The sequence below is a fragment of the Manduca sexta genome, chromosome 18, assembly GCF_014839805.1.
Source record: "Manduca sexta isolate Smith_Timp_Sample1 chromosome 18, JHU_Msex_v1.0, whole genome shotgun sequence".
In the NCBI taxonomy this organism is placed as follows: domain Eukaryota; kingdom Metazoa; phylum Arthropoda; class Insecta; order Lepidoptera; family Sphingidae; genus Manduca; species Manduca sexta.
This window is the reverse complement of record NC_051132.1, coordinates 4,202,288-4,224,444: the sequence shown is the minus strand read 5'-3', so window position 1 is coordinate 4,224,444 and position 22,157 is coordinate 4,202,288. Positions and strand designations below refer to the sequence as shown.

The following is a 22,157-nucleotide window of genomic DNA, read 5'->3' as shown; positions in this document are numbered from 1 at the left end:
TCGACTCACGAATGCTATTTCTACATATTCTCTTTATTAGGTGATGGCTAATTAAATACTACTAAATCATATTACAGTTGTATACAAGTTGTAATTTTTGTCGTTGTATATACAAGGATAGGATTCGAACAAAGGATCTATCCCGATACGTATAGACAGGCCAAGCGATACCGTAAAGATTTTTCTAATACTATTTTACCCGGGATTAGATCTCTCAAAGGGTTTTAAGGCAAGCGCCCTCCCGTAAAAATTTAGCAAAACGTTTCTACAACAAATTTGGAGAAGTTTGTAGCGTCAACCCCATACTGGAATGAGATAATAGTTCATGAAAGTGAGATTTCACCTCCCTTTTAGCTTTTTTTACTTATTTTATTTTTGTAATTTTCGGAAATTAACACATGTATAGTACAATTGTGGGTAATTAAAGGCTAATTACAAGTTTCTTTAATATTACGTAGTATATACCTACGTAGTTTTAAAAAAATAATCACTTCAATTTTGTTTCTCAATAGAATGTAACCGTTAAGATATCGCAATAGTACCACCTTAAAAACATAAGTCATTCGAAGGAAGCTACAGAAGTTTAGGAGTTGTATTAAATAAATATAAATCTTCAGTTATATTGTACTCATCAGTGCTTACAACCACAGCATTGAATGATCTGCTTGTCTTTAAAAAAACCCAATAATAGTAGTCTGTAGCTCATCCTTACTGGCGCAATAAAATTACGAATATAGTATCATAATTGCCTGACCAAATACTAATTGAATGAACTCGCCACATTTATTACAAAATAAAACATTTCCATTTTATTTTTATTAAACAAATCAGAATTAATGTGGCGAAGGTAATGAACCATTCCCGTTCTATACTTTGTGAGGTAACACGAATTTATTCCGCCATCCCCCGCAATAACTCTGACAATCTTAATTACTTGAAAATAAATTTAAATTTTGTGTAGCCAAAGATCAAATATTCATTCCGATTTATCAGAACAGAAATATAACTTAGCATTCATTAAAAGAAAAGAAACGTAATTTCATCTAATTTAAATTCACAACCAAAATGGCGAATTAAAATATACCAAAACCCAAATTGTCTACTGTGGTGTGACCGACAATCTCTCACCAAACATCGGCTTCAAGTCTTAAAAAATGTAGAATAACTTGGTTTTGACAGTCTTAGTGCGTAGAATAGGTATGAACAGCTATGAAACTTCAAACGTATTCTCAAACATTACTTTGAGGAGGCACAGTGCGCCCGAACGCGTAGTGTCGGTAATTTCGTAGTTTTCTTTACCTTTGTTTATCTGACGTAAAGTACTCAATGTTAGACAATCTCAACACAAGAAATAGACTTATTATTTATACTCCATATTTAAAGAAGTAACGTTTGTGAATAAGGGCCTAAATCGCAGATTCGATTCCCGCCTTATGACAAAATATATATGTGATTCTCATCTACTTCGTTTGGACGTTGGTTTTGTAAAATCAAAGCTTCTTTAATTTTTTTACACTAACGAATTAAGGGTAGCCTTAGTTAGAAGTTCTAACCTTAGTTAGAAGTTCGTGTGTTGGTATTTCTTCCTTAAAAATGCTGAAATAATTACATGGTAACAAATCGTTATGGATATAAATAGTTTAAAATACATTAGTTTAAAATACATTATAATCAATTATTCGTCTCCTCGGTACAATCAAATGCGGTTTTCTATTTTGCGGGACACCCTACTTTAGTTCACACACTATTTGCCATCACTATTGATTTAGGGTTGGCAAATACCGCAACACCATTTCATTAGAATAGGGTTAATCCCGCTTTGTATCCGAGATTTGAGTCCCGATTACATACTGAATGTCAAAATGGATGTGCGAATGAAGGTCAACATCGAATGTTCGAGATGTCTATCTAATAGAACCTATTCAAACTTATTCGTTAATTATTCTGATTAAACGTTTTGCCAGTGTCATTACATGCCGTTATGAGTCTAAGCCCTTGATTCGTGACTTCTAATAGTACAGGATCCCTAGTACACTTTTCATCGTTTATTACTTTCAAGCTGATTTTTCGTGAGTAGCTTCCTTTTGACTAGACGCCCAAGTTTTTCCTTACAGTAATGTTGGTAAATAGTAGCTTAGTAGGGGTAGCAAGGATAAAATATGTTGATTTAACGAATTTTAAAAATTGATTACTAACTGAATTTTCCTTTGTTAATTATCGAGATAATTATCCAAATAACTTGAAAAAATATTTGTCCTACAAAATATAAGGTTTGCTTAGGGAGTCCCCTCTCTACAACATGTATCATAAACAAGGTCGTGAAAAATAATTACTAACCAGCAATTTTTTTTTTATTGGTTACCTAACATTTGCATAGCTTACTACTCACATTGTCAAAAAAAAGTCCTGCGATATTGACAGCTTTTGAGCGTAGGACCAAGATGACATACCACGCAATTTGTCGTTATATAGATATAGATTATGTTTCTGCGAAATGCATTTAAGCACTAATCAAAACTTGCCGACTGTTAAAGTAAATACGCCAGAAAATATCTTTAACCAGAGCGCAAGTCAGCAAGAATATAAGTCATGCACTCAGACGTCGCTCGCATTAATTAATTACCAAAGTCGGACAAAGGTTACATTCGCATGAACTTAAAAATAGAGTTGTCAATACTTTGATGAAAATATTCTAATTGGGAATGAATGTGAATTTGGCATAACATCCAAACTACTTTTTATTAAAATGTTTTCGTTCATTCCAAAAAATATATTTATTATTCTTTCTAGAGGAGAAGCAAATCAAATATATTATGTAAATATGATGCCGTTGCCTCATTCTTTTACGTTATTTTAAAGCAATCCATTAATTTACAGGAATTGTCGCAAAGATTGGTAACAGTCATGAAAGAAGATCGATTAATATAAAATTACATCTAAAAGGTAGCTTTAGTAGAATAGATGTAATTTTAGAGACAATATCCACACCTTTATTACACCAAAAAAAATGCACAAATTGCACATCTCACAGTAGAAAATGCAAATTTAATGTAAAAACATTAGATTTAGCCCTAAGTAATCAATTTACCACTGTGTTTAGTATATAATAAAATATATGTAGTCATCGGCAGTTTTTAACATGTATAGCGGAATAAACTGGTATTATAAAGAAAATGGTATGTGGTTTTATGGAAATATCTAGAGCATTTTTAATAAAGATTCCAAAATAAATTGCAGAGCCTATATTGGAAGGCAGTCAAAAAAGAACAGTTGTGGCATATATATTTTAACCTATTTACTTTTTTACGCTAATTAATAGATATTTTTGTATCATTCAATATTTCAATAGGTATTCGAAATATAAATAACTATTCCATTAGTTATAAAAATTCAGTCATACTTTTCTGAAAACAGTAACCAGTTACTTATGATTGGTAATTTGGTCAGAATGACAATGTATTTTATGAAAATATATATAAGGTACGAAAAGATATAAGTACATATATATTACGATAAGAAATTCAACTCATCTATTTGGCAAGTTTCTGTTATGAATAGACGAAGCAGTTTTTGTTAGTTCTACTAAATTGCTCCTTTATCTATAATCTTCAATCTCACTTTATATGTGTAACATACCTACATAGCCCTGTATGAATATATATTGTTTTTAATATAATATCAACTGAAAAGATAAAGGAGACCCTAAAAAGCAAATAAATTCCCGTCGATGAACTCACACTCGCAAACAATAAGGTTCAAAATACGTTCTACAGGACAAATGATCTATATGGACAACTGGCGAATGATGATGTATCTCGGCACGCCCGTGATGCCTGACTTGTCGGCTCTCGTCTCCACCGGACTCTATATCAACGACCTGTCCATGCATGACTTTAGTCGGTGAGCAACAAATAACACTTTATTTACAACAACAATAAGTTGAAATTACAATGATATTCTTTCTTCGAACGGAATTTGTCGGAATTGAAATTTAAATTACAAAGTTACAAGTAACAAAAAAAAATTACCAATATCACCAAACTATAAACCGAGTATTTAGAAATTCAAAATAATAGTTATTCATATTATTTATTCCTAAAATATTTACTTTATTTCCTGTTATTTTACAGTGACCTGATGCTTGCGGGAACACAACAATCAGTGGAATTGAAATTAGCGTTAGATCAAGAGCAGCAAAAGAGCAAAAAGCTAGAAGAGTCAATGAGGAAGTTAGACGAGGAGATGAAAAGAACTGACGAGTTGTTGTACCAGATGATACCCAAACAAGTTGCGGACCGGCTACGGAACGGAGAGAACCCCATCGACACTTGTGAGGTAAGATGGAAAATATTATACAAATAAAACTTAAGTACAATTACACTTCTGAAATATTAATATTAGTTCAACTTTCGAGCATCTAAGTTTTATGTCTTGATAAAGTTTTTTATGTTATGCCAAATTATGAAGTATTTTATATAAATATAGAACAATATAATAATATAACATTTTAATTATTATCAAAACCTTTAATAGTTTCCTCCAATTTTTCTATATTGAATGACCGCAAAATGCATTGTATGCCCTTATAGGCTACTATCACGATTGCATCCAAAGAATTAGCACGAAACAAATTCACAGTTTCATTTGATTATCGTTCGTTGTTCGTGCTCAAAATTAATTTAGAGACTTTCACTGCACGTGACACTGTAGATAAACCGGACAAAGCTGCTAGGGGTGTGGACTGAATTCGAGTGAAAAAACTATATAGTTAACTTAAATAACTTGTTAACTACTTTTACGAATATAAACACATTTAAAATACTTAATTAAATGAAAGTAGGAACTTAATTGGCTATTTTAATGTGTTAAGTACTCAAAGATTTGTTGTCTCAATTCAATATAAGAATAGAAGTTTCCTTTCGAATCACAAACAAAAAAAAATACTATTATATAAAGAATAAAATATAATAGTAAACTCCGAAATTATGAAACCGAAACCAACTTTAATGTTTAGAAGACCTATATTTCTTTAACACGACCCCATAACTAAACCTCAATCACGTTTGAGTGGTTAATATTTGTACTGTTGCAATAAGTTGGGGGTCAGCAGTTGTTCCAAAGCTTTATTTTGCCTATTATTTTCCGCTATCGTAGCGACCCCACCCGAAATCCCATAAACAAACAGCGATCCGTGTCCACAGCGTTGCAGATGAGATAAATTGTAAGTTATTAGCAAATGCTTGTAAAATTATATCATTCGGTGTTAGGGTTCAGTTGTTTGTAATGGTGTTATGCTTGTAATATATATGAACTAAGAACAGAATTGTTTCCATGATTTGTACACATACAATGCGTCAATGCACTAAATTATATCTTTTGGCATAATGTCATTAAACAGGTTTATGAAGAGAGTTATTGACGCTAAAAAATCATTTTTTTTACCCTTTGCCATTATGGTCGCACTCTCTTGTATTTCGGGATTCTTACACCGAAGAAGTATTAATATAAACTATTTTATCATTTCCAATCGTCAAGCAATAATTTTAGTATTTAGCTTTGGTTCCGGTACGGTAAATGCGATAATTGCGTCTACAACCGCAGATGTTCGACAGCGTATCGATCCTGTTCTCCGACGTGGTCACCTTCACCGAGATCTGCTCGCGCATCACGCCCATGGAAGTGGTCTCTATGCTCAATGCCATGTACTCTATCTTCGACACACTTACCGAGAGGAACAGAGTGTATAAGGTGAGCAATTTATATTCCCTATAATGCAATTGCTACTACTGGCGTTGCTTTACCTAGTGCAACTATCGCGTTGATGTCTGAGGTTCGATCCTCGGGTCAGTAAAATATAGAATTCCGAATTATTAAAAAAAAATATTTAAAAACGGAAATTTTTCGATGTTTATTGATAAAATAATTTTCTTATCATCATAGTTTTTTAACATATAAAATGTTCTATCTAGGTGGAGACAATAGGTGACGCGTACATGGTGGTATCAGGGGCTCCTGAGAAGGAAGATAATCACGCTGAGAAGGTGTGCGACATGGCTCTTGACATGGTCGACGCCATCACAGATCTTAAGGATCCTAGTACAGGTGACGATAATTTTTATCAAACTATGGATTCCAATTATAATAAATTAATATTATTTTAATAACTCAAACATCTTATGCCTAATATCTATAAATCTAATGGTATTGTGAACCATAGATCTTGAAGTAGAAATGTTAATTAAACTAAATATAAATACAGTTGCCCTTCTAAAATTAACAAAGAAATATTTTAGTAAACCTACAATTTATATTTTTGATTTAAATGAATGATATCATTTTATTTTTATAATTTCAGGTTCTCACCTATCTATCAGAGTGGGAGTCCACTCAGGGGCAGTTGTGGCAGGTATCGTGGGTCTCAAGATGCCGCGGTATTGTCTATTCGGAGACTCCGTGAACACGGCTTCTCGTATGGAATCCACTTCAGAAGCCATGCGGATACATATCTCACAAACTACACAAGAACTCCTGTCTCCTTCTTACATGGTCACTGAGAGGGGAGAGATTCAGGTTAAAGGAAAAGGTGAGCATAGTAAGTTTTCTATTTTTTTTACTACTAATAAAATTCATAATTTTACATCTTTCGTAAAATTTGAGAATTGCTCAATGTAATTAATGTACCTATTTATTATTTATCTGCAGTTAATTCATCTGTGCTAGCTCAAAAGTATTTCGTTTTTGGTACTTCGATTTGCTTTCCTAATTTGTATTTTGAAAATTATGGATTATAATCCGTCAACAAACGCCATTGCCTCATTGCTGTTAACTTGCCGTGAAACATTTTACCTGTTTTCCATTTCACCTCAGTCGGAATATAACGAAAGGGTCCATTTGCTTCGAAGCGAACCTCCAAGCTCATAAGATCCCCGACTGACATTGCCATCAAATAAATTCCAGGCGCAATGAAAACCTACTGGCTAGAAGGCAGGGAATCAAGACCCTCGCTCACCAAAATGATATCACCGCAACTGCAGCCAGGCACAGAGTTAGAATGGGAGCGAGCGGCCGACGTGCGAGACAGTATCGCGGAACACTCAGCACAACAGCTGAACAACAAGGAGATTATGAACCAACATCTTCCGAACTCAGTGAATTCACCACCCACATCGCTGGTCAACAGCTCGGGGAACTTGATGGCTCTGCAGGTTGGAACCAGGTTTTAGTAATTGCTGGATTGTGATGCTAGGCGATTTTTGATCTTTATATGACGAGTGATAAATTAGAATATAATAAACTTTACAATCACTTGATTTCATTTTGCTGGAGATAGTTACAATAAGTATACTATGTTAAATCTTAGCTTTAATCCAAAATCCGAATGCGACGTTCGAGATTCAGTAGTTTTGTTTTCCTATGAATATTTCAATCCTCTTCTCTTATTTACTATTTGTTGATAACGCTAGGTGCAGTCAACAACCGTCAGGAACTCTCAGATGGCTGTCACTTCACCACTCGAGGAGAGACGGATGTACTCACCGGTAACATTTCAAGATGTCGCTCGGAGGAGTATAGCCAACTCTCCTAATAGAGCTGAAAGGGAAAGAGGTGAGTCTATCTAAAATTGAAGCTTAAGTTACAATAGCTAATGTTTTTATTAAAAAAAATCCGAATATATTATAAAGGGCCTGCAGCTAATCTAGGAAACACAATTCATCATGATTTATTAAATTCATAAAGGTAGACTGTGACCAGTTTTATTTAAAGACTACTACGGTAGCAGTTTTCAATAACATAGGTATTCTTTTTACAGAGTCAAGATCAAACTCGACCAGCGTGGCGGCGGTGTGGACCGACGCTGAATCCATAGACCCACCAAGAACTGCTGACAGCCTTAATTCTTCTGTATGGTAAATATATAAAACCTGCCCAAAAAAAGACAAACATTCTTTCAAATATTTGTTTTTTTCTTTTATTTATATCAAATTAAAAAGAAATACTGCTCATCGGAATCACAATTTAAACCCTACTAAAATTTTTCCCCTATGTATTCAATCAAAGAAACATAATCCATGCGCATAAACCGAATGATCGCATAAAACTTGTCACTAGAAATGAAATCTAAGTCAACTAATGATGCGGTTATGAATCTCAAGTTACAGTTCGACCTCACCTTGCAGAGTTGGAACAGCGCCCGCGCCCAAAGACCGTAACAACGATAGCTTTTTGGAAACGGTGAGTTTATCAATATAGCCCTTACAATATTTTGTTATTCTTGAGCTTAGACCTAATTAAAAGCTCAAAACGGAATAATGGAATAGGTGAAAATTCCTTTAAAAACTCTTGCTTCAAGAGAGCACTGCACTAATCAGTTTCGTTTGCGTGATTATTGGTTGCATACTGTCTCACAGCAAATCAATCCCACCTCCCCATTCCTTGCCGTCTGCATTGGATTTTAATTCTTATTACACTTTAATAGATGTTGTTATCAGCCATTTAATCGAGTGTCAGCATCCTACTTTGTATAATCTTATTACATAAAATGTAACACCTTTACTCGTAAATTGTTTTCTATATTTATATTCTAAATAGGTTAATATCAAAGTATCAGAGTTTTTTTTATAAAACTATCCATATCTTTATTTTGTTTAGTCCCCTATTTCTTTCATTTACGTCGACATATCTGCGAGATAAATCAAATAGTTTGTAGTTCAAATATAATTGCAACGGTTGACCGCAGATGCAGACGAGAGCGCATGTTCCTATTCAGAAGCCGTTTTAATTTTGTAACTGCCTGCAGTTGGCGACTGCCTGCAGCTGCGGTTGGCCGCCTTCGGAATCATGCGTTGACTTATTGATTGGTTGTGAGCAGTGCACGCGAATGTCTCCCACGCATTCGGCGCCAGCCGCGGTGGCCGACACCTATGCCGCACTCAGGCCTGACACGGCGTCCACGGGGCCTAGGCACAGTGGCGACGAAATAGGTATTATATGCTTTATGCTCGTCACGATTAGGCATAATTTATGTTAGAAATCCTCTTCGAATTACGCATGATTTGCCGCCCGAAAATAGGACATAAATGCTATATTTTCTATTATGATAACTACTCCTTTGATTACCCATTTCGCTGCTACTTAGATACGGATTCTGGGAGTTTAAAGGGTAAGATGAAGAGAATAAGGCTTAAATCTACTACGTGGAGTTTAGATTATGACAGCAACACGGGTATGAATAAACAAATTATAATAGCTAATTTGTCTTTCCCAGAAACGGACACGGAATACCAGGACGCCAACATGGAAATGAACCAGGCTCACACGTGCGAAAACTCCGACAACCATCCCAAACAAGGAAAAGTTGGAAGGTTTCGGGCGCGCATAGCTCCTGGCTACCATAAAAACTGCAACCACAAACAAATGAGCAAAGACTCGATAAAGGATAAACAGATACCGGGGGGCAACGTGCAACCACACGGACACCACCACACGAAAAATATTAACCATCATCAATGCTGTGGGGCATTTGGCAACCCCCACGTTAGACATAAAACGAGTAATTCTAGTTGTCGTCTAATTTAAGAGTAATTAGATTATGAATTTAATATTCGAAATTTAACTTTGTAGTTTGTGATTATTGTCAGGCTTTAAGTTACAATGAGCTGTGATAGCCCATTTCATTGAACCGTTTATTTACCGAAGGGTTTCTGGTAATTACTCAAAATATTGTATCATAATATTTTGAGATAATTAACTGCCACTTTTGGTATTTATTTTTATTTGTTGCTCCGCTGTCATGTGCATAAGTTTCCATTAGTGATGACTGAGCTATTGAATAGTTCTATATTTTTCCCATAACAGAAATTAGTGATGTTATACAATAGGTACAAAATATTAAATGGATGCTTAAGCATAATAGGAATGAGATATAAACTAGATGATGACAATATGGAGATTACTGAAGGTTACATGCGGGTTAATAAAATCAAACTCAGATAGTTCCAGAAACTCGCAATGTATTAATAAAACAAAGGATTATTTGAGTTTGTTTTAGAAACAAATAGAAAATACCTCTAGTCCACGTTGTTGTGTTTATAATTCAAATTATTTAAATTATAACTAAATATGTTTAGCGTTTATTTAGGAAATAGTTAGCATATTTTTCATAAAATAAGGTATTTATAAGCTAGTTTTTTAGATCTCAGAAGTACACGACATCCCAAAAATAATTCCAAAGATTATTGTTACGAGAACTACATGGTGTCCCGAAAGAGTGTTGTCACATAGGTACTCTTATATACAGAATTCATATACAAAACTAACAATATTGTTCTTCTAACATGAAGTACATATTAGGTATAATACTACATTAACATCGCTTAAAAAAAATTAATTTCTTACAAAAATATGTTTTAGATGTAAATATAAGCTGCATTCTATCTAGTAAAGTATCATTTTGACATCCAGCCAATTGCTAATACTACAAACAAGGCCATGAAATTAAATTTACATCTTTTGGGACGCCATGTGTATTAAATCTTTAAATGAGCTTTACAAGATGACAATAGACATATTTTAATCATAAAAATAATATCACCTTTGAACACTGTTTGACAGTGTTATTATATAGTAAAAATGTATACAAACATCACTTTAGGAAATATTTTGATTGATAAGATATTTTTTTGTATTAAAAATCAAAGACCATAATATTTTAATGTCTAAATGATAGGTCGTTACATAGTAGCGTTGTATTATATTCTTGTTGTGGAATAAGTTGTGTTAGACACAATGTTGCTATAAATCGGCTTAAAATAACCCTTAAATGCTGTTAATTATATGTATTTCAACAGAACTTGATGAAGAATTACATTGTAGTCTAGCGATAACGATTCGATTATTTTATTAAATACGTTTGATATTTTGTATTTTGAATAGCATAATCCAAGAAAATATTAGATATAGCTCATCAAAAATGTGTTTAAAATTATTATCAAAAATATTTTGGGCACAAAAATGCTCAAAAGAAAAAAATTATGAAATGTCCGAAAATGAATCTGTTTTTCTTCTTCAACGTAAACTTCGATAGTTTTTGTTGCACTTAAGGGTTAAAACTTGTATCTATATCTATAGTTTAAGTATTCAATTTTCCATCATTTATAAATAAAAATTGATATAAATATTATTACGTAGTTGAGTGTTGTGAGTCAATTAAGAAATTTTATCTAGTCGTTTTGAGATTAAATGTTGTACTTACCATTGTTTTCACTGTACTTACACAATGATGTTAGTCTTTTACTACATCAAATACAGCGAATGCTTATTCTTTGAAGTATTATATTTAAACTATGATGTATAGTTTTTATTAAAAGTTAGAGAAATTTAATTTATTTTTGGTCGTACACCTCGCATTATTCATCATAGGAGTAAGGAGATTGTGGGGACGTCACATGAATTAAAATAAACTTGAAGAATAATTGAGAAATACCGGAATATATGCAATATTTTTATGAGATCGGTTATATTCCAACTAAAGAATAAAGAACAGTCTAGGATTTATAATTTTCAGGCAAAAAATAAGCCTTGGTCAAAATGTTGAACTTTACAATAGGTAAACTATTTTTGCAAAATAAATAGTTTAATCGAATCGTAGCCCATATAGTCCGGTATTTTTCAATCTTTTATTAGAAGTAACTACCCCTGGTTTTTAGTTAATGTGAAATTCTTAAGAGCTCGTTATTGCGGACTTGTATATCTAAATTATATATACAATATACTTACACTTCACGAAAGCTTAGTTAGGTGTAAATTAAGAAATAAATTATGGCGAATTCTTTCTAATAATGTATAAACGTTGTTACTTATGTGACGCAGATTTCTCAATGATTTTCATTGCCAAACTTGTGAATGTCACATTTGTGGAATTAAAGAGAAACTATCAAAGCGTTTTGTTTTATATCGCCCTACCTTTATCCTCCAACTTGTGGACGAAGCAGTTTCCGCAATTCTGTTATTCAACTATTTTGATAGTTCATCTTTCTAATTGAACTCATTAGCTACGTAATATAACAATGATCAGACCATTGGAAAATAAAACAAACTAAGGATTATAACATCAAGGCTGGTTATTTAAAAATTAAATTAATAAAAAAATTACAAAAATAATACTTTATTTTAAAAAATACAATAACATTGCAATAACATCACCCTTACCATAGAACTATTCAAAACTTAACTCAGTGCCTTTGAGGTGTTGTTCGGCCCATTCATCGAACCTTCTGGAAAGGTCATCGGACATGTAATTCTTCCAGTCACCGATCTCCCCTTTCCTTATGAATCTCAAGTTGGTCTGCTCCAAATAACTTTTGCCGAAGGACTTCTCAAGGATCGCCTCTAAGTTGACCGCGCGGTTGATTTTCATGTTTTGGAACGACAGATGGTCGCAAAGCTTGTCCACATCTTCGTCTGTCAGTTGCTTGTTGAGAAATTCCGCTGTTCGTCTCACCACCATCGGAAGATCGTGCTTCATCTCTTCAAATTTTATAAACAAGACGTTTGGGTCGTGACGTCTGTTCCAAAAACCTGTGATAAAATAGTAACAAACTCTCTATTATCTCTACCTAGAATGACAATGTTTATGAAACGTTAGGCTTAGGCACTAAATAAAATACTAGTAGGAATACTGTTTTTTAAAAGCGATAATTGAAATTATTCACATCACTAATAGTAAATAGCATCTATATTCCTATAGACGTCCCTATTATTATAAAAGTAAACCTTACTCCAAGCAACTTACCGAGTATGTGATTCCACACGGGACCGAAGGGGGCGCGGTCTCTCATGAACAGGTCACAGAACTCTTCAAAGGTGCCCTTGAGGCCGTGCACGAGGGTGCAATAGTGGTAGTATGACACCACCATGTCTTTTGGGTTGCGAGAGGTGTAAATTATCTATAAGAAAAACGAAATAATTCACAAAAGAGTTGCCTATGTGACCTATTGCATATGTAGTGAGTCATCTACTACATAGGCAATAGGCCACATAGGCAAAAGATAAAAGAGGAAATTTTTTTTTTTGGGCTGAGGGTGGGGGATATTGGGGTAATATCTGAAACTGCCGAACTGGTAAAAATACTTTCACTAATAGAAAGGTACGCTGCGTCGGACCAGCATAGTCAATATTTCAAAACAAACAAAAACAAAATATAATTTTCACATGCCTACCAAATTTCATTATAATATGAATATTGTACGACCTTAGGTTTAGCAGTGTTATCATCGTTCTGTATGTCGACGGGCAGCAAGTCCCAGGGCAGGTGGCTCCGGATGTACCGCGGGTGCGGCAGCCGGTACTTCACCAGGTCCACGGAGGTGCCCTTCACCGACTCGTCGTGCCACTCCGCGTGCCCGTCCACCATGATACACGACAGCTCTACCAACGGGCAGCGGATCTAAAATGTTATACCACACGACGGAACGCAATTCAAAAAAACATTCAGATATTTAAACTTATAGCTTGAAATGTTCACTGTAATTTTAAGAAGGATATCTAAGAAGTTAGGATATAATTTTATTAATTATTAATTAATTGTGTTCATTTAACATTAATTTACGAAATCAAGCTAAGTAAATGATATCTTTCATAATGATTCATGAATAATTAAGATAATATCTGTTTTGTTTTGCTTTATTTTATTGGAATGGCACCTCGATCGTTAGTGTTTCTCACGCATAACAAATTAAGTACCTGTTGTAAAGACTTTGCTCCTTCGTAGTCCAAATCGTGGCCGATAAGCCACACCATCTCTTGGCACCATGTCGATCCTGTAAGATGAACACAACAGTTATTGCGATAACGAAGCAGTAGGTGCCAAAATTAGGACCTTATCCTTACGAAAATAATACTACTGTTACAAAAGCGATGGGGTCCTATCATTGTTCAAACCTAAACTTACCATTTTGTCGGAGTAGATGACATGCCAATATCATTATACTCTTAGCCATAAATTATAAATATATAAGAAATCTGTGCTACCTGTATAATCTGTATCTGTTACTACTAAAAGTTTGATTAATAGACACTAAATCTTACCCGTCCTGGGATAAGAGCACATCCAAACATCACTTTCCTTCACCTCCATGTCAAGTATATCTTGGCCGATGGTCATATAGTCAGCTGGAAGTATCACCCTCCCCGGATTGATCTCGACCATACAATCTTTCTTCTCGAACATTCTGTCCAAAGAACTGCCTGTCTCCTCGTCCAACTTCGAAAAAGTTAACATTGGTTTCGTGCGCATTTTGAATTTATTTTTTTGGTTTAACGGATAATACACATTGATTAATATTTAGTTTTCACAGTAATGTTCTAGACACGTCTATTGCGCCTGTTCATAGGAAGTGTTATGTTGGCGTGTAAACGGTCGACGCATCGCCAGTTTTCCGCAACTCTCACTTGGCTAGTGCCCGCTTTCGTTTCTCTAGTTGTAGGATAACCATTTAATACCAACAACTGACTATATATTATCCTTTAATTCTACATCTAATTCTTGGGACCGAAATTTAATATTTTACCACCTTGATCTTGAGGAGTAAAGGTCTACCAAAATACCTATCTCTCTACACATCATACCTAATTCATAGCTAGGTATAAATAAATGTGACAGTTAATAATGATTTCATGTAATAAGGTGACATTTTTATTTCTCACCAGACATAAGGGGACATAATAGGTACTGATAAATAACTAGGTACGTTTACAACATCTGACCTACTATCCAGAGGATCCAAGAGCCGGCAACCACGCTTTTGTTTTTTTAGACTTTGTATACCTATTTACATATCATATAATCTGGATCAACCAAGTTTTTACACTACATCTACCGAACTGTTGGATTCTTTTCATTTCACTCGTATACAAATTATTTTGAAAGTAACAAAATGGTTTGATCCCATCTATCTTCAAAACATAGTATAAAATGTTTGCAAAATATATAAAATATCTATCTAAACAAGACTTATCCATAGCGGAATAAATGAACGTAACCCTACAGGGAACAACTTCATAAATCGCCTACGTAACTCAAAGACTGTACTTGGAAATTGCGATTGCTAAGTATTAGTGTGCGTACATTCAATGCAATGTCATTTCTACCTAATTATGCTTTTGGAATTTCATAGCTCAGTGGGTAAAGCCAATTGCGGAAACATGACCGCTGTTTTGTATCGATCGCAGTACATACTACATTCTGTTTCACCATGTGCTCCTGGCTTCAGTTCCTAGATTAACTAAGTTTATAAGAACTCTTGGATGGAGATGGATTTGCTCTAGTTTGAAAACTGCAATTGTCATTTTAATGGTAATTGTATCTACATAAAAAGCTTATGGCACTAATACTACGAAACTTTTTTTGTGAATTTTATTCATTAGCCACAATGTTCGTATACTTTACAAATTTCCTAGTGTCACTATCTGTTTCCCCTATCATGTCTATCTACATAATCGTAATCGCTCTTTGTAATATATTCAGTGCATGATACAATAAACACGCAACAATATTTACATTGACTAATGTCGGCACACGACTAGTTAGTCGTGTGCCGACATTAGTCAGAGTTCTACGCTGCAGTAAAATGAGCTATGAAACGTAAGTATCCAGGTTCGATTCCCACAGTAAAACAAACCAATTACTAGATAATCAAAACTCTATGATTTAAATTATTGTTATTTCAAGATGTGAGCTCTGAGAAATGGAAATAGATAAATGAATAAATTCTGTGTTTAATTATTACATGTACCTACTCCTGTATATTATAAGAACCTGCAAAATTACGGGACTATAAACTCTCTTCAGAAATTCTAATTCCTTTTTTCATAATATTATTTTCTTGATTCCAAGTCTAGCGTGTAACCTAAATCAAGTAACGTGTAGGTCTTAAATATCCGATGATTTTATTAATTGTATAATTTTCCGGACCGCAACACTTTACATTTTATTTCTAAAATTACATTTAAATTGTTTTACCATTCGCTTAACTAATACCAACCCGCTTAAGATATAATTACCTAAGTATATCTTCTTAAATGAATCTACACTGAAATAAATTGTAAAGTGTTGACCAAATTTTTTTTCATAATTTCTTAAATTTTGCATTGACTATGATATTGTAGACCGTACAGATTGGATAAACAATGTTTTCACGGGAAACGGTTGTCCACAATGCGAGACACTACTTCGGTGTTGTAAGACCAGTAAATACAGTGTGTTCCATGTGTCGGACGCTTTAGCAACCCTATATTTTGGCAATGTTTACGCATTCTATCGTAACCTCCATCCCTCACACTTAGTCCGTGCGTTGTCGTGTTTAGGTACATCACTGAGAGTTCTTTGCTAGAATCACGCTATTTTAATTTTTTCGCACCCATAAACTCGTGTGATAAAATTGATGTTTTGTAACAATCAAATATCAGATTGCTCGTCCTAAATAATGACCTCAATTTAAAATAACCGTCACGGGCTTTTTCCATCATCAACACGGTATTTTGAAGGTGACATAACAACCGGAAAATCAATAAGCGCGCGCAGTTTTAACCCACTTTGCATCATTCTAATTTCTGTCCCGATGCCAACTAAATCGCATAGAAACGTCAAAAGCGTAAACAAAAACATTGAATCGGAATTAGCAAACGAAAAAATGACTAAAGTTACAAATGTAAATTACAGTTTAGCTTACGAGATTTTACTTTATCTAAATACGTTTTATTTGGGAATGTTTTTCTTGTGCGAAGTGGCGATGGGGATATTAAAAGTAATTAATGTTCCGTATCCAGAAAACACGATACAAACGGAGACCGGTATATTTTTCGCTTTGTGTATTGTTGAAGTTCTGAGGATTTTCCTCGGTCGACGTGGTAACCTGACTAATAAGAGTAAGTGTACTCTGTACATAACTATATTCTTCTATTTATATAAAAATATATCAAATCCATCAAAACTTAAGCCAGTGAATTTTTATAATATTGTCATAAAGAAATATTTCCTCCACATCCCCAATAGGATTTTAATGGAAATAATAAGTATAATAATTCCTGTTCTATTTTACAATATTTTTTTTTCAGAAGTGCCAGTATTTTTCTCTATTCTCCTAACAATACCGTCTACAGTGGGAGTTATTTATTTCATCATCTACCAGACATATATTCTGAGGCTGGAGTACATCTGGTGTGTGGTTATGCTCCTGTTCCATGGCCTGGAACTGACATTCGCTCTTCTCTTCATCTTCACAGTGTGCAAGAACCAGCAGTATGACTAGAATAAATTTAAAAGTACCTCCATGCCAAAGAGATACTGATGCCAAATTTTTAAGACTTCCTGTCTTTCTATTATAAATAAGATAGAATATGGTCCTATAATGGACATTAGGTATTTTGAAGCTAATAAACTTGATATTAGATTGGTACTCTCCTAACTATTGAGTGTTTTTCCTTTCCATTATTGCATATAATGGAAGAAAAAATAAAAAACAACACTCCATGGGTAGAATAGTAGTGATAAATGTCTATTAAGAGTTAAAATATTAGCCTCATAAGCCAAAATATGTCCAATATTTTTCTTAGAAGTAGGTAGTTATTATGCATAGAAACTTATAGAACTACATATTTAGGTGATATAACTTAGAAAATTCCTGTAGCTGCTGAGCCAGCTTAGCCTTTATTGTGGCTCTAAAATGTTGAATCCAATTGTAATATCTCTATTATTGTGTATAATGAAGGGAATGCTATATGTGTAATAATGTATTGCAAAATTGTATAGAAATGTGTGAAAAATTGTTGTAGTTAGAATGTATATTGTCTGCAAAAGTTGATTATAAAATGTTGCTTCTATTCTTGACTGATTCTGGTATTAATATAAGCATGCTGATGAACAACATAATATACCCACATATATACTAAATAATGGTTTAAATGTATGCCATAGATATACATCACAATAGAAACATGACAGATTAATTTTTCTATAAATTTTCAGGGCAAATATTATATGTGTATTGTACTGAATATTATAATCTTTGCAAGTAAGTTGTGAGAGTGATTCATAATAAAACATAGTCCAAACATGTTATTTATGAAATAAAAATAAATATGTCAACTAAACCATTTATTCTAATTAAACACTATTTCTATTTATTATTCATTGTTCTCCTTTGGTGGAGTAAGATGTTCAGGCAATGGTAGACATTCTACTTTGGTGACTTTAAGGGCACATCCTTCTGGAAGGTTCCGCTCTATGTATTCTAAAAAAGTGTCACAAGTGGATCCAGTGAGCCTTTGTAAATGTATGAATCTAAAGTAAGTACGAATCTCATATTGGACTTTGTTTTTCTTGTAAATGTGCACACAACGGAGCAGTGTGTGCCTTTCTTTATCTGCCTTCCTTTGTGCCCAACTGAAATAAAAAAATATAATTAGAATATTCTATCAGTGTATGCCTATGTTCAGCAGTAAACTTCCAAAGGCTGAAGATGATGATGTTGAACCAGAGTACACAAGTACAAAATTTTTACACTTTTCAATGATGGTATTACTACACTGCTGTGCTAAGTGCAAAGCGGTATGTCAAGGAAACCTTATTTCGAGATTGAAGTTTCCTAAATATAGTTTTATAGTTTTGAATGTAAAACTGAGATAGAGAAACTCTTTTAAGGTGTTTTGAATAAGTTCTAAACAAAATACTGCTGTTTAGGTAAGTTCATTAGATGGGTATTTTTTTAAGCTATTTGATGACATAAAAATCAAGATTTTGTTTTTTTTTTGAGATACCGCTTTTGAGCTTAGCACAGCAGTAGAGGCCTTAAGGTTATAGCTTAAGGTCCATTTTCATACATTTTGTTTCACCTTTAATCTGGGTAACTAAACAAGTATTGACAAGTAAAGAATTTAAATTCACGTCTAGTTAGTGATTAGTTCTCGCAGTTGAAAGAAAAACGTAAAAATAATTAATATGCATGGATATTTCGGCCTTTAAAATTTAATACGACGAAATTTTAACCTTAAGCTATAACCTTAAGAAGTTTTAACAATTTATAAACATATATTTAATTTTTAATTAATTTCCAATTGCATATTATAAAATATTAAGACATGTTTAGAAAAGCAGTTATACTTTGCATCAATGCATATTTGTGTTAACTCTGAAAATGCTTGGTCTAACCAAAACATACCTTTTAGTGACTTCTATACCCAGATGCGAGGCTGCGGCCACGCAAAACCAGGAGTAACTGAGCAGCACCGCCGGGTCGATGCCCCTCATTTCCAACTCTACTCGTTTGTACAGCTTGTCTAGTTCCATTGCCGGTGGAGTCACATCTTCAATTGCCTTTGTTATTGGAGTCACAGGTGTCGACAGAGGCCGTATCAGGTAATTTGGCGTAATAGCATGTCGGATAAGAGGCGCTGAACGAATTATACTCTAAAAACGTAAGAACAATTTTATACTATCCGAAAGTAAACATGATTTAAATATTTTATTTAACCTTACCTTGATTGTGTTCATTTTGCAACAACTGTGATTATTATATAGATAAAATAGAAGTTTATTTGATTACTCAAAATACTTTGGTTTTGCTTAGATTTTATTCATCATTATAAAGATATTTTTCATCAATTTTGTTATATAGTATATAAACCACAGAATATAACCTTAAAATAAAAGTTCTAATCTGACATCTGTCATTGATTTTTTTCATTCGTTTGTTATAAGATATGGGCTAAAGGCGAAGACCATGCCGCCAAACCATAAGCCATTATGACAACAAATTTTGCTTCTAGATAAATGTTCGACTAGGGCAATCCATGCATGCCATGAAAAAATATATGCATATAATTTTATTCTTATTGCCCAGCCAGCCACCAGTGTGTACATATTACTACATAATAGTGAAAAGTTGTGATTTTCAGCATTATAAAGCTCTTAAACATCTGTAGTGCGATGCCTTGACGTTCCAGATTGACATTTGCACATCGAAAAAAAACAAAGTTAGCTTGTTAAGAGTTTTCCATATCTATTATTGTTATTTTTGTTAGGTATGTAGTATTATCTAATAGAAAGAACCTTCTTTGAATCAAGTAAACCACATTTAGCAATATATTATTCAGAAATTAAGCAAAATGTTCGGTGCAATGGCTTTGTTCAAATTGCTTCATTGTAAACATCTTCGAAAAATTAGTGAAGATTCTTCGGGAGAAGGGACATCAAGCGACCGGCACTCCCTGGACATTCAAGTAAAAAAAGAGTTTGACGACAATTTATGCAGAGTTTGCTTAAAAGAAGGCCTCGTGCCCATCCACGATAACGAAGGCATAGCAGAAGCGTTGACCACGTTATGCGGAATATTTGTGAGCGTCGACGATTCATTTCCTAAGCTTCTATGCCAGCCATGCCATTCGTTGCTTCAGGGTGCGATCTTACTGCGGAAGACTGCTCAACGCTCAGACGAGATTTTAAAACAGCCATTTGACATTATTGAGGATAATAGCGGAATAAATGATGACTTGGGTGGGATGGATGAGGATATGTACGTATACGATCTGTACAAAGATGAGAAAAAACCTATCAAGAAAAAAGAAAAGGATTACTATTGCAGAAAATGCAACTTGGAGTTTAAAAACCATGATGAGTACACTAATCACCGTCTCTCAGATGAACATGACAACATGAGGCACACTTGCCATATTTGCAACAAGTCGTACCGTGCAGAATATTTCAAGAAGCATTTAGCAACACACAACCAAGATCCTCCACATATGTGTGATATATGTGGGAAGAAGTTTAACGCACAGGGGCATTTTGCTCGACACCGCCTCACACATTTCTATCATTTACCATATCAATGTAATCTATGTCCATACAAGGGACGATTTAGCGAGTCGTTAAAAATGCATATGAGATCACACACAGGTGAAAAGCCATACCAATGTACCCAATGTCCTTCAAGGTTTATAAACAAGAGCAATCTCAACAAACACATGTTGACACACAAAGGTCAACATGACTTTAAATGTGACTCATGTGGGCGCGGATTCTATACAAAGAGGGAGTTGGAAATGCATTTCAAAGTAGATCACACGGGTATTAAAGACCATGTCTGTAACATATGTGGCAAGGCCTTTGGGTACAGAAAGCAGATGATGAAACATCAGCTAAAAGTTCATAAAAGAGAAAAGTTGAAAAGTGGTAGGACACCATTGTACGTAAAGGTGGAGCTGATGAAACAAAAAGGAGAAGATATTGCAACAGACTAATTTGTGAAAATGAATTAATTTTGGTTAAATACTATGAAAGAAAATTGATCTTGATTTCATGAATCACACAGGCCTTCTGAAGTGGTTAAAAATTACCACTAGATCCTTGAGGATTCTTTTGGTCAGAAGTTTTGTGTTGAGACAAGAGCAGAAATACAGACAAATAACAGCATATAGATAATATTGGATATACATTTACTTCAGATATAGAGAATATTTAATATGCTTATAGTTTTACTTCAGTGAAGATTAATAGGTGAAACATCTGATCTGATGTCACATAATCAACACAGCAAGTAGAAATTTAATGAACTGAAAGAATTTAACCTGCTTTTAATAGTACATTTATTGTTACATTCTAGAACAAGCCTGAAAAGTTCTGATGCGATAAACTCATATAGCAATAGAATAAAAACAGGGAAAAGAAAAACATAAAAGAAGAAGAAAAGAAGAAACATTACTTGTACTAACATTTTCTTCTGTACATAGCATGCAACTTTAATAAAGGAATTTTATTGCAGCTGTATTAATATAGAAAAAGGATGTGTATTTGACTAAGCTGCTATTTACAATAATGCCACATTAGTAATATTCTGGTATATTTTCAATGTAGAAAAGTCAATGTAGCATTCTTTTGAAATAAATATTGGTATACAAATATTATTATTTCTTTTTTCTGTAATATATATAAGCATAGGGTATATTATGACTATTCTCATTGATGACACTATTCATCTAAAAATCTAGCTGAGCCATTTTGCCAGTGGATGCTGGGCAGTGCACAAAGATCACTACTATAAATTGGAATCAAGCTAACTAATAATTTCATTTTATCATCATTAATTTTAAAATTCAAGGTGTTA

General features: G+C 33.8%; 5 protein-coding genes across 6 annotated transcripts in view; 3 read left to right on the top strand and 2 right to left on the bottom strand.

The window, feature by feature from the left end:
- The window catches only part of LOC115442853 (soluble guanylate cyclase 88E), a 96,955-nt gene extending 85,037 nt beyond the window's left edge, over positions 1 to 11,918 (top strand). Inside the window, exons 7-17 of one of the 2 annotated variants that reach the window (XM_037440183.1) lie at positions 3,774 to 3,900; positions 4,131 to 4,335; positions 5,602 to 5,748; positions 5,970 to 6,102; positions 6,356 to 6,583; positions 6,958 to 7,205; positions 7,464 to 7,605; positions 7,811 to 7,907; positions 8,154 to 8,232; positions 8,870 to 8,981; positions 9,266 to 11,918. In XM_037440183.1, the coding sequence (XP_037296080.1) occupies positions 3,774 to 3,900; positions 4,131 to 4,335; positions 5,602 to 5,748; positions 5,970 to 6,102; positions 6,356 to 6,583; positions 6,958 to 7,205; positions 7,464 to 7,605; positions 7,811 to 7,907; positions 8,154 to 8,232; positions 8,870 to 8,981; positions 9,266 to 9,576 (1,829 nt within the window). In that variant the 3' untranslated portion in view covers positions 9,577 to 11,918. Of the gene's footprint in view, positions 1 to 3,773; positions 3,901 to 4,130; positions 4,336 to 5,601; positions 5,749 to 5,969; positions 6,103 to 6,355; positions 6,584 to 6,957; positions 7,206 to 7,463; positions 7,606 to 7,810; positions 7,908 to 8,153; positions 8,233 to 8,797; positions 8,982 to 9,265 lie in introns of both variants that reach the window. The other variant, XM_030168045.2, reaches the window with a different exon arrangement.
- A 227-nt stretch (positions 11,919 to 12,145) lies between these two features.
- LOC115442842 (luciferin sulfotransferase) lies at positions 12,146 to 14,323 on the bottom strand (the record flags this gene model as incomplete). Its single annotated transcript, XM_030168018.2, has 5 exons — positions 12,146 to 12,576; positions 12,791 to 12,944; positions 13,250 to 13,444; positions 13,741 to 13,817; positions 14,086 to 14,323. Coding segments are annotated over 5 exons (1,026 nt in total), but the record flags the coding sequence as incomplete, so codon positions are not given.
- Positions 14,324 to 16,326: 2,003 nt separating this feature from the next.
- Positions 16,327 to 17,885, top strand: LOC115442851 (transmembrane protein 216). Its single transcript, XM_030168043.2, has 2 exons — positions 16,327 to 16,923; positions 17,113 to 17,885. Exons 1-2 carry the CDS (start codon positions 16,617 to 16,619, stop codon positions 17,304 to 17,306), a joined length of 501 nt encoding a protein of 166 aa, XP_030023903.1. The 5' UTR covers positions 16,327 to 16,616; the 3' UTR covers positions 17,307 to 17,885.
- Positions 17,886 to 18,136: 251 nt separating this feature from the next.
- On the bottom strand, positions 18,137 to 19,757 carry LOC115442850 (28S ribosomal protein S10, mitochondrial). The gene is made up of 3 exons (XM_030168042.2): positions 19,532 to 19,757; positions 19,215 to 19,462; positions 18,137 to 18,439 (listed from the first exon to the last, which is right to left on the bottom strand). The coding sequence occupies exons 1-3, from the start codon at positions 19,544 to 19,546 to the stop codon at positions 18,181 to 18,183; spliced, it is 522 nt and encodes a 173-aa protein (XP_030023902.1). The 5' UTR covers positions 19,547 to 19,757; the 3' UTR covers positions 18,137 to 18,180.
- A 230-nt stretch (positions 19,758 to 19,987) lies between these two features.
- LOC115442825 (zinc finger protein 436-like) lies at positions 19,988 to 21,957 on the top strand. Its single transcript, XM_030167995.2, has one exon. It carries the CDS (start codon positions 20,161 to 20,163, stop codon positions 21,292 to 21,294), a length of 1,134 nt encoding a protein of 377 aa, XP_030023855.1. The 5' UTR covers positions 19,988 to 20,160; the 3' UTR covers positions 21,295 to 21,957.
- The last annotated feature ends 200 nt before the right edge of the window (positions 21,958 to 22,157 follow it).